Source organism: Zingiber officinale, chromosome 8B, assembly GCF_018446385.1.
Source record: "Zingiber officinale cultivar Zhangliang chromosome 8B, Zo_v1.1, whole genome shotgun sequence".
NCBI lineage: Eukaryota > Viridiplantae > Streptophyta > Magnoliopsida > Zingiberales > Zingiberaceae > Zingiber > Zingiber officinale.
In genome coordinates, this window is record NC_056001.1 from 49989723 (window position 1) to 50002363 (window position 12641).

Here is a 12641-nt window from a genome sequence, read left to right on the forward strand (position 1 = left end):
ACTTGTGGTGCTCTCTTCTCCATCTAGAGTGGTTTGAGAATCACTTCTTATTCGTGTGGATACTACTAGAGGTGTGTACATTTGAACACACTCGAGATCCGGCAACATTTGGACGAGCGGGATTTGCGAAGGGCTTCGCATCAAAGATATACCTCTCTTTCAAGTAGATCTAGAGTAGATCTAGGATTAGAGAAACTTGTACATGAAATTATGTTTTTAATCTTCACACGAATCCGATGGCATGGGACTTCGGGGTTTTCGCAATGCAAAAAGTAGTTTTTGCGGCTCGAAAGTCCTAACACTAGGTTGGTCGGGCGAGGACGAGTACTAAGTGAATGTACTCGGGAGTTAAATCCTAGAATTAGAGGTTTACTGTGTTAGGATCGAAATGTAGCTAGAGGGGGGGTGAATAGCTCGTCGCGCTCTTCGTGCTTGTCGTTGCTTGCTCCTTGATGATGATGTGCAGCGGATAATACAAGAAACAAAAAATACAACGCTAATACTAAGGATTTACTTGGTATCCACCTCAAGAAGAGGTGTCTAATCCAAGGATCCACACACTCACGCACCCTCCACTATGAAAACACTCATTTATGGTAACTACGAAGCCTTACAAGCTCACAATACAACAATAAGAAAGAAAGAAGCAAAATACAAGTAAATCTTACAAGATTACAATGAAACCCTAGCTTCTTCTTTTTCTTGTTGTAACTCGCCTCTTGACTTGGATGTGCCTCCAAGAACTTTCAAGAACTGGCGGTGAGGAAGAAAGGATCGATGTGGAGCTTTGCTGTGATTGCCGTAGAGAAGAGATGGAAGCTCTATCGAAGAAAACGCTAGCCAACATCTATAATTGCGCCAACGGTCGAATCCCAATCGATTGGATTGCTCCCAATCGATTGGGGAGGCTATGGATCGATCAGCCGATCAATCCAGAGCGCCTCTGTGCTCTCTGGAATCGCCCTGAATCGATTGCCCGATCGATTCAAGGCTTCTCGAGCGATTTCCAGCGCTCTAATCGATCGCCCGATCGATTGGAGGTTTCAATCAATCAACTGATCGATTCAGAATCTTACTGTTCACTCAAAAACTCTCCCAATCGATTGACCGATCAATTCGGGAAGTTTCAATCAATTACCCAATCGATTCAGCCCATTTCTGCACGAATTCGCGTCACCCAATCGATTGACTAATCGATTGAACCCCCCAATCGATTGGCCAATCGATTGGAAAGCAGAAAACTGGATAAAGCTTGAAATTAGCTTCGTTTCGCATCCAAGATCACCTCATTCCGATATCCGAGTCAAAAGTTATGGCCTTCGGAAACTCACTACGTCCGAACTTCCTAGTTTCATGCCAACTCCCTATTGGACTTACGACCGCTAAGAGTTCGGTCAACTTTTGACCCATCTAGATTTTCTCTTTGTGCCAAGTGTTCGGTCAACCTTGACCCACTTGGACTTATCATCTCGTGCCAAGTGTCCGGTCCTCCATGACCCACTTGGACTTCCTTCTACCAGATGTCCGGTCACCCTTGACCCATCTGGATTTCCTCGTGCCTGGCTTCACTCACCAAGTCTTTCCATTGCTCGGCTTCACTCACCGAGACTTTCCCCTGTCTGGTTTCACTCACTAGGACTTTCACTTGCCTGGCTTCACTCACCAGGACTTCTACCTGTCTAGCTTCACTCACCAGGACTTTCCCAACTGCCCGGCTTTACTCATCGGGACTTTCACCAAGCTTCACTCACTAGGACTTCTCAACTGCCCGGCTTCACTCACCGGGACTTTCACCTAGCTTCACTCACTAGGATTTTCATCTGCCTGGCTTCACTCACCAGGACTTTCCACACGGACGATTGCACCTGCAATCTCCACGACCTGTCAGTCTCCATGTATTGTCAAACATCGAAACCCAAACATCAAGACTCAAGCTTGAGCCAACTCAAGCTTAGTCAACCAGGTCAACCTTGACCTAGGGAATATTGCACCAACATACTGTAGCGTTACTGTAGCAGTACTATAGCATTACTATAGCAGTCGACTGATTTTTTCATCACTCAACTGGTGTGGTCGACCGGGAGCGAACAGATGTTTTTGTTCATTCGGTTAGTGTGGAGCAGTCGACTGATGAAAGTATCAATCGACTGGTATCGAGTCATTGGGTTGTAACGATCGAATTTCCACAGAGGGCGGTCGATTGATGGTTTTGGCAGTCGATTGGTAGACGGGGTTTTCCAACTCGTGGTCTATATAACCAAGTATTGGAAGCTTGGTTAAGGTTGACGAAATAGACTTGGTTAAAGCCTATTAGAGTCTCCCAAACCCTCGTGTGATCGATGTGCTTGTATTAAAGTGTTTGTGGCGAGGTTTCTCCACCGACAATAAGCTTGAACTAGCCGGAGGTTTTCCGGAAAGTCATCCACCGATGGATCGGGATCATTCACCTTACAGACAACCGTGGAGTAGGAGTAAGTGATATCCGAACCACGTTATATAAATGTGTTAGAGGTTTGATTATATTAGTTATTACCTTTAGGTTTAGCATTCTATTTGTTAGATTTGTTTTTGTATTTCCACTGTACACTAACATTATAGGAAGCGATCGATTTGGGTGAGACGTTATTCACCTCTCTCTAGCGGACATCAATGTCCCAACAATAGTCAGGGGTCAATTCATTTTCATAAATTAACGACTTGAAATTTATTCCATTATATGTCTAACGTGTCTATGTATCTATATTTATCTTTTTTATATTTATAGGATATGTACAACGAAAATTGTTAAGATAACATATTTACTTTTTTACAATCACCGCGTATAACGGATTTACTTTTTTACCACAGGGGTGATAATTAAATATAACTTGTGTTATCTTTTTATTCTCCTACACTTTTGCGATATCATCAAAAAAAAATGCATGAATCGGTCTAAGAAGGCCGCTCCCCATGATTCATCCCGTGTGAAACCGTCCTGCTAAGATGACGATTATTAGAGAAAAAGATACCCACATTATGTTTTTTTTCAAGTCTGATTTAATTTGAGGTGTGATAAAACACCTTAAACCCTAAATCCTATTTTTTTAAAAAAAAAAAAATTACTTTGAGGTGCGATGAAGCAATATTAAGAACGAAAAAAGAACAAGGAAAATAATAGAAGATCTCACATGATTATTCAAGAACACGAAATAAGAAACAGGGGAGAGAAGAGGAGAAAGCGTGTGGTGGCTGAGAACACTGAATTCAATTGCTATCCAGAAGAAGAAGATGGAGGTGGAAACTGGCTGGAATCCATCCAAGAACTCTCCGGCAACTCTGCCATCTCTCCGCCCCAGTTCATCGCCTGATCGGAAGCGTGGAACGGAGAAAAAGATGAAGACGAAACAGAGGAAGCTGGGAACGAGTGCGACTGCATCGAGCCGCCGCTCTCGCTCGCCACCGTGCCGTAATTACCGAAAACAGCTTGATGATCCCGACGAGCATCCGACGGAGACCCCTCCAGCAGCCGGGAGTAGGCCAAGTAGTCCCTCGCGGTCGCCGGGTCATGCGTCGGGGCGCGGGCGCCCGAGTCGGCCGCCGGGAGCTGGACGACGTTCTCGGGGAAGTTAAGCTTGGCCCTGCTACCGCGAAAACGGAGCGCGGCCTCGTCGTAGGCTCGCGCCGCATCCTCCGCCGTCTCGAAGGTGCCGAGCCACACGCGGGACGCCTTGACGGGGTCGCGGATCTCCGCCGCCCATTTCCCCCAAGGCCGTTGGCGGACGCCGCGGTACTTCCGGCGCTCGGTCGGCCTTTCACCTTCAGACGAAGCAGGGGAGGCCTCTGGCGCGTTCATGGTCGCCGGAGCTGGATGTGGAATCAGAATCCGGTGAAGGCCTCCTCGTGGGCTCTGCTCTGTTCCACAAGGACAGAGAACCGACAACAATTAAGCCACCGCCATACGAAGATGACTATTTTATTTATACAAAAAAAACAGAGAATTTGTAATATTTTTATTTATATGATATTAAATATAATGTTATTTTTATGTGTTAAAGGGTTAAAAGGTAAAAAAAATTTTAAAAATGGTTAAATTTGATTAAAAAAATATACAATGTGCCTGTTAGGATGAAATAGATGAGGTTTTGGGATTTTAAAGAAAATTTTATAGAATTATAATTAAATTGATATGTTACATACATATAAAGTTGAATATTGAATTATAATTTGAACACATCAATAAAGAAAGGATGAAGATTAGAAAGAAAATTGAAATTATATTTATAGACATGTTTAAAATAATATAGACATGTATTTAAAATAGATAAAATAGATAAAGAAGAGAAGAAAAAAAATCTTTTATTGATAATAATATAATAAAATAAAAACTATTTAAATATAAATATTAATATAGTAAAAAATAAAATTCAATGACATAAAGGATATACACTTATCAATAAGATTTAACTGTTGTTATTATTATTGTAATATAACTTATAGAGATTGTAATAACTACTATATGTGAGTGATAAAGAGAGACTCTTTTAATTGTTTTAAAAGAAATGAAACCTCTGTTTTTGTAATTCTAATAATTAAATACATTTCGGTAAAAGATAGTGTTAGAAATCTGTATGTAAAAAGGTAAATTATAAAATAAACATGTCACTAAGTTGGAGGGTATTTTTTGTCGAGTTCATTGTAAATAGGATAATAATGCATGATGTTATAATGTATTCAAACTAATTGAAGCCTCAAATCAAAATAATACTACATGACACATTGTGATTTATCACTTAGAAATTATAATTACGATAGAAAAAAATTTATCAAATACACGTCATTAAGAAAATTGAATTTGAACACGATGTTGGATCGAAACAGAGAGCATGAAATATTATGATTTTATGTGAAGAAGAAAATGGAATTAATCGATCCATCACCTGAAACAGCAGCAGCAGCAGCAGCAAGTTGCGATGCCTCTCCCCGATAGCTTCTCGGCTGATCGGCGGCCGAGCTTCGGTGGTAGTACCTCAATGCCAATTCAGGCGCCGCCGCACTCGCTCCGCCGCCTCGACGGCTACCGCCGAAAGACGACGGCGGAGAGTACACGGACGTGACGTGGGACGACGACGACGAGGACGGCGACGGAGAGGAGGCCACCGACAGGGCATCGACTACGACTGGCGGCGGCTGTCGCCTGCCGGTCTGTTCTCCGGACACGACGTGCGTCAGAGCCGACACCATGGCCGACAGCTCCCAGCCGCGGCGGTAGGCCGAGAGCAGTTCGTCCTCGGGCGACATTGCCGGCGCGAACCTCATCGCCGCCTCCGCCTCCTCATCGCCCTCCGCCGACGACGACTGGTGTGGGTTCGCCACTTTGATGCGCGTGCATAGGGAAGAATTAATTAATTAATTAATTAATTAAAATTAGAAATTGAGCCCTTCCTCCTCCTAGCTCCTCCTCTGGCGGACGGCGGTGGATTTTAATACCAGAAAAAGGGGGACGAATCTACAAAAAATAAACCGGATGATTAAGAAACGTGCCGCCGCCATTTGTTGCACCCGTCTCCATACACACCTGCTATGCACGAATCGATGCCTGCCTCCTAATTACTCTTAATTAAATATAAATATAAATATAAATTTAATTAAAGAAGAATAAACTTTGGCAAAAAGGGTGAAGTGTGAACGAGTGGAAGATCCCGTTCAAACTCAAGTTTGACGGGAAGCAGAGGAGGAGGAAAATTTGGATTGGACTTTGTGTTGCCGACAAAATTGGAATGGGAACGGTAATGGGGCCCATTTCAGTTTTAACGTTAATCTGCTGCTTCTTCTTTCTTCTGCCACGTGGCATGAGCTAATTAAGGTTTGATTGGGTCGTTTTGGGAGTCAAGAGTTTTGTTTGAATGATCGGTACATGTGTCTTCAGATGTCAAATTGGCTATCGGTAACGATATTTTAGAAGTCAATTGAATGGCAAGTGATCGGCCGCCTGTGAGCGAGTCGATTCGAAATTTCACAAAAAAAAAAAACAAAAACAAAAACAAAAACAAAAAAATCCGATAGGTGTTGAGTGGGTTTAGATGGATTAAACACGTGGTTAGGTGGTAGCTCTTAGGTTCTTAGTGGATCACTCCGGAGATCTTGTATTTTTCTCCTTTTAGTAAAATGCTAAAGGTAGAGAAATTTCCTATAGAATCATAAAGGAAAGCTCAGGAATCCTGGTACTCTGGTATAACTCTTCCTCTCATCTCTTAAGATTCGTTTAATTGAAGGTTATCCTTAATAATCTTGATTATCTATTTAAGATTATCAACGAAAATTCTATTTAATTTAGGTAATCGATGACGAATAATATTCCATGTCCGACACGTAAGCAAAAGAAATATGCAACCCGGAATCGAAAAATCTTGAAAAACTGAGATTTTTCGTAATTCCAGGGCTAACAAAAAATTTTAACCCAAAATACCCTCGAATAAAAGAAAAATATGATAAAAAAAGAAAAATGGAAAGAAAAAAATAAAAAATATAAAAAAACATAAACTAAAAAACTTAAAAAATATATAAAAAAACATTAAAAAAATTTAAAAATAGAAAAAAACGTTAAAAAATTTAAAATAAAAAAATAGGGAAAACATAAAAAAATTAAATTTAAAAAATAGAAAAAAGGTTTAAAAAAATTAAAATAATAAAAATGGGGAAAAATAAAAAAAACATAAAAAATTAGAAAAATGTAAAAAAATAAAAAAAAACATTAAAAATAATAAAAACATAAAAAAATAAATATATATATATATAATAGAAAAAATTTTAAAAACATAAAAAATAGAAAAAAAATTAAAAAAAATGTAAAAAATAAAAAAAACCATAAAACATTTAAAAAATTAAAAAAAAATAAGAAATGAAAAGAAATAAAAAAATTTAAAAAAAAAACTTAGAGTTTAAAAGATATATATGGTTGATTTTATAACTAAGGGTAATATATTAAAATATTAAATTAGTTATTCATTAAAATCTTCAAACAAATAATTTTTTGTTGCATTACCTAGGTTGAACCAAACAATATTTTGTTATATTTTATTCCCCATAACCTTGGTTATGTGATTACTTGGTAATCACATAACCAAGGTTATACATGACAATTTGAACTAAACACACCCTTACCCTCTGTTTGGATGGGGTGAGGCAAGGTTCATTAATGGAAGGGGAAGGGAGGAGAAGGGAGGGGAAGGAAGGGAAAGTAATATATTTATCTTACCCTTGTTTGGAAGGGAGGGAAAGTTCATTTGAGAGGAAAGAGATGGAAATGAAGGTTAAATATACAAATTTACAAAAATATCCTCTTATATTTTTAATAAATCTGCATGTGAAAAAATAAATAAGGATAAAATTGGAATAATTTCTCCTTCCCCTTCCTTACACCCCAAATTGGGGTGTAAGAAATTTCGCTGATTCCCGAGCATGCAAGGGGAAGCTTTACCCTTCTCTCCCCTTCCCCTTCATGACTCACTCTCTCCCAAACAAGTGTAAAAATTCTTTATACCCATGTTTACCCTTCCCTCCCCTTTACTCACCTCCTCCCAAACAGAGGGTTAGTGTATCATCCTCATATTAAGGTTGACCAATTTAACTAAACTTAGATTAACTCAAACTTGAGTTTTGATATATAACATTGTGTGAGAAAGAAGTCAAATAGGTCAAGAAATGACCAAATACTTGATTGAAAAAATCCTAACTGAAAAGATATGCAAATGGAAATTCCTAGCAAGGCTAGGAGTGAAAGACTTAGTTAAGAAATAGACAATAAAAGTCTTAACAGGGTTAGGCAATAGAAAACTTAGTTGGAAACTAAGCAATGAAAATCCTAATAGGAATAAGCAACGGAAACTCATAACTCAAGATTAGGTAACTGAAAGTCATAAATGAAGGTTACACGTGTGAGAAGTCTACCGAGTGACTAGTCCTAATCGGAGGTTAGACAAGCAAAAGTCCAACGGAAAGTTGGCAAGAGAAATTTTCAAGTGGGTCACGGAGGACCATACTTGGTAGTCAAAAATCCAACGGAATGTTGGCAAGGAGAAAGTCCAAGTGAGTCACATAGAACTAGACACTTAGCACAAGACGATAAGTCCAAGTGGGTTAAAAGTTGATCAGACACTTGGCACAAGATAAAAAGTCTAAGTAGGTCAGAGGCTGATCGAATACTTGGTTAAAAAGTACTGACAAATTAAGGTTGACCGAATATTAGACAAAAGAACCCCCAAACTTAGATTTCGGGTGTTAGGGTTGAGTAATCAATTAGGCGAAGGCAATCGATTAAGATAATCAATTGATAGTTATTTTCGTGAAGCGTAGAAGAATGTTGAATTGATTAGGTCAATCGATTGGTGCAATCCATTGAAGGTTTCTTATGAGCAAGCAAATGCTTGTTGAATTGATTGGGGCAATCGATTTAGCAAGTCAGTCAATTGGATCAATCATTTGGCTGTGTTTTTCATAAAGAGAACAGAAGGTTGCTAAATCGATTGGCTTAATCGATTCAACAGCTTCAATAGAATGGCCCAATTGATTGGAGTGCTTTTCGTGAAAATAGAAAGTTTCTGAATCAATTTGGTCAATGGATTAGAAGCTACCAATCAATTGGTTTGGCTCACCAATCGATTGGACGGGTGAAAAAAAAGTCGTTCTGTAAGTTTTGAAATGTCGAGCTGATGTGATAATCGATTGGAGATGAGGTCAATCGATTATAAGGCATTGAAAGAACTCTAGAAAAGGGGTTTTCGTAAAGTTTCTTTGGTGCTGGTTCTTGGATATTTGGAGAATAAGTATTGTTGTATTTTCCACCACAAAAAAGTAATTCAAAGTAAGAAAAGAACAAGCAAAGTAAGATTCATGTTGTAATCATTTTCGTCCCCTCGGATGCGTCTAGTGGCTAACGAATGAGGTGTTGTCATCATAAGATCTGGGGTTCAAATCTCGGCAAAGTCGAGGCAAATACCTCCCTTATGTGCTAGTCACTATTCCAAAGGCTAGTAGCCGCCCGTGATTTACCTTATTGGCCCTGAGACAGGTTGGCGGGGGTGCTGGGGGCGAGCGTATTCGCCTTTTGCCACCATGTTGTAATCATTTTCGATTTCCTTTATATCCTAGTTTACGTTTCTTTTTTTGTTTTGTGCTCGAGTTTCTACAAAGCTTTTTCACTTCCAAAAAGTTTCCAAGAAGAAAGAATTTAACAGTGAAGTTGTGAGACAGAGTCGGATCCTTAGATTAATCATCTCAAGGAGGTGTATACCAAATGATCCGGTGATAAGGACGGGGGACCCTCATTGGCGGAAAGTCAACGACACGTAAAGGTCAAAGGTCAAGAGATGGAACCCTGAGACCCGACCGACCGGACCGAAAGGGCCGACCGGCATCGACCGACCATAATGAGATGGCCGACCGGCGGGAATCCCCAGGGCCAAATGAAAGACAACCCGACTAGGGGTCGGGTTTCCGATGCTCAAGGTAGAAAGGTTGCAGGGCCGAGCGGGATGCACGTTCGACCGGGGCATAAGGCAACAAAGACAGTCAGAAGCGATCTCATCCGGGCATACGACCGAGGCAGAGTGATATGCCTGCCGAGCGGCCGAACCGCTCGGCCCGGAACAAACAGGAAGCGCAAGAGGACAAAGGAGATAGGGGATAACATCATCCTCGAGACGTCTGCCGCCGACAAACAGCAGAGTTGGCGGCCGAGCCGTACACAGGATCATACGGTGGAAGCTTCCACCGTCACATCCGGGATATGCTCGGACGATTACGGAATGGCGCCAGATGTACTTTTCTGACAGGGGCTCGTTAAGGTATGTTTGGGGAAACGTACACTCATAGAGAAGCGTGCCCGCTTCTCTCCGGGGTCCTATATAAGGACCCCCAAACTTCGACAAAGGTATGCACAAATCTTTACTGTAGCCACAGTTACGCTGCCTCTCTCGTTGCCTGACTTGAGCGTCGGAGGGCCGTCGCCGGGAAACCCCTCCCGGCTCGGCTTCTTTGCAGGTTCATCGAAGAGCTACACCACCAGTCGGAAACAGCGGAGCGTGCCATGTCCTCAGCGTCCGTTGACTCAGCGCTCGGACAGGATCACCAAATAAATCCACCATCCATCTTACCTCTCACTTATCATGATTTATCTCTCTTGTAATGATCCTAGGATGAGCTTACAAGGAACTAGGAGCAATCATAATCACTTTTTACCCACTCAAGGAAAGCTTAGGAGAATACAACAAAATTTTAGAGTTTAGAAAGAAGACACAATAAAATCATAATGAAAATAAGGAATTAATCTCTTTGGTGGTATTTTCTTCTTGGCCTTTGGTCTCTCTCTTTAAAAACTCCCTTCATGCAACAAAATCTTAACACAATTTTATGGATGAGACACCCATCAATTGACTGATAGGATTAATTTTTGTGGCTCACAATTGATTTTTACGATAACTATTTCATCCAGGTTCATCAGCCGATTGGAATTCAATCACCAATCAACTTGCCTTGATTGAACCGTACGGATTGCAATTGATTTATGTGATTCTTGGATAACATATGCATTAGTCGACTGATTACAAACAATCAGTTAACCCAAATGAAACATAATGCCATATATGTCTTAGTCGATTGCATTGGTTGACTGGGTCATATGTCGACTCTACTATTGGAAACAAATATACAATAAGTTTCTTAGTTAGTTGCTTTTAGTTACCCTGGTGACTGGTAATTTGACTATGACCACCTAATGGTCAAGTTTGCTTAAATTGAGTTCTATCTATGTCCAAGTATAATCTCACTCAACTCTAAACTCACTAACAATTGTCTTGCACCACAAGAACTTCTCCCATTAAGTTTCTTGTCCCCCAAAAGAGCTAAATTCTTCGGCTCTCTTTCAATATCATCCTTCTTACGCCACTTACATAGTACATCTCCAACATTATTCTTTCACAATCTTCTCATCCCTCATATTTATCGAACTCTTGTGCTCTTTTTCCATGTTATTATTCTCTCATACTCTGCTTTCTAGGCACAACTACCCCGATGCTCTTGTCCTATACTTCATGTTTCATACCATCATTCTTCAATTTTTCATGAAGCTTAAGTTATTAGATATTCCATGTGTTGCCTAAGTTTCTACCTATTTAGAAACATAAATTAAAAATAAAATAAAACCTAATTTAAATTGTTTACTTAAACATCTAAACTCGTTGACAACTCGGAGAAATTATACCGGAAACAATTCTACGATGCAAAAGATGATAACACTCATCTCAAACACCCCTCCATTATCCACCCTAAGGTCTTTTAGAAGGGAGATAAATCATGATACTGAGCGACCTCCTAAGTAGGAAAAACTTATTCCCTAAAAGAATGAATCTCGGAAGATTCAAATCTTACTCTTATGATACAAATTTACGATCCGAATATCAACTTAACTACACCCCGTACGTGGGGCTCTACGAAAACAAATTTAGCACCCTATGATGTGTGCTCTTGTGTGCATGTGGGATCTAGTCTCCATCCTGCAGGCACTTAATTAACCTGCTCACAAACGTCTTTGCTTGGATTAGCTCCATTTCACCACCTGTCCAAGCGTCCACCAAAGTATCATTCAACGGACGTCTATCACGTTTATTTCTTCATTTGTGCCGGCAGTTTACAGCTAGCCTGTTAAGAATAAGAATGATAGATCATAGATCCATCGATCACTCGAATCTAACAATTGTCTCAGTCAATCTAATAGCTATCTAGATGTCAAATGGAAGCTCGACAAGGGCCCCACTCACAGTTGTAGATCCATCCCTATCTCAATTGTAATTAAATATAATTGAATTAATTCTAGTATTGATGGACAGACACTACTCCAACTCAAATGATTATTGTTGGTAGAGAAACAGATCGCTTTAGCTACTTCTACTGTGTTCTGACACCTGGAAGTGATTTATTAATTAGGTCGACAACCTCAACGATGATGTGATATATGCCCGTTCTCCTCTTCTCTCGTCTTCTCCAAGCAATTGCAACTTTAACGTGTGCAAAATAGCCAAATGATGATGATTACCTCTAACATACTTTGCAAAAAGCATAGCTCCCTTATATGATAATTATTATTTTAACGATTACTTATTTTAAAATTAGTAATCGTTCATGATTTATTTCTTCTATGTTAACTTTGGGATAAATTGATGGAGACGACGAATATATTCACTTTTTTAGACATTAATTTGTCCCCCTGCTAAGATGTGTTGGATAAGTCCCCTAATGATAAATCAAATATTTAGAGTTCAAGATTAAATTATTTTCTCTTTAGTGGATAATGAATCTGAGATCGTTGGTTGTCAGAATGGATTTTCACATGTACTTTCTCGATTTATTTCGATAAAGTCGAGGTAAATATCTCCCTTATGTGCTAGTCACTATTCCAAAAGCTAGTAGTCGTTCATAATTTATCTCCTCCGTGTTGGCTTGAGACGGATTGACGGGGACGCTGGGTACCACAATTGATTTATCAATGAAAAATTAGTCAGGCTAAATTAAAGACTTGAATACATAATCTAACTTAAAAAAAATATTAATTTTGATAAATCAATTTATGGATTATTACATGATGTTAAACCATAAATAATAAAAATATA

At 39.6% G+C, this 12641-nt stretch overlaps 1 protein-coding gene across 1 annotated transcript; it reads right to left on the reverse strand.

The window, feature by feature from the left end:
* Positions 1-3071: 3071 nt before the first annotated feature.
* LOC122016253 (ethylene-responsive transcription factor ERF114-like) lies at positions 3072-5441 on the reverse strand. Its single transcript, XM_042573488.1, has 2 exons — positions 4917-5441; positions 3072-3891 (listed from the first exon to the last, which is right to left on the reverse strand). Exons 1-2 carry the CDS (start codon positions 5293-5295, stop codon positions 3251-3253), a joined length of 1020 nt encoding a protein of 339 aa, XP_042429422.1. The 5' UTR covers positions 5296-5441; the 3' UTR covers positions 3072-3250.
* Positions 5442-12641: the final 7200 nt, after the last annotated feature.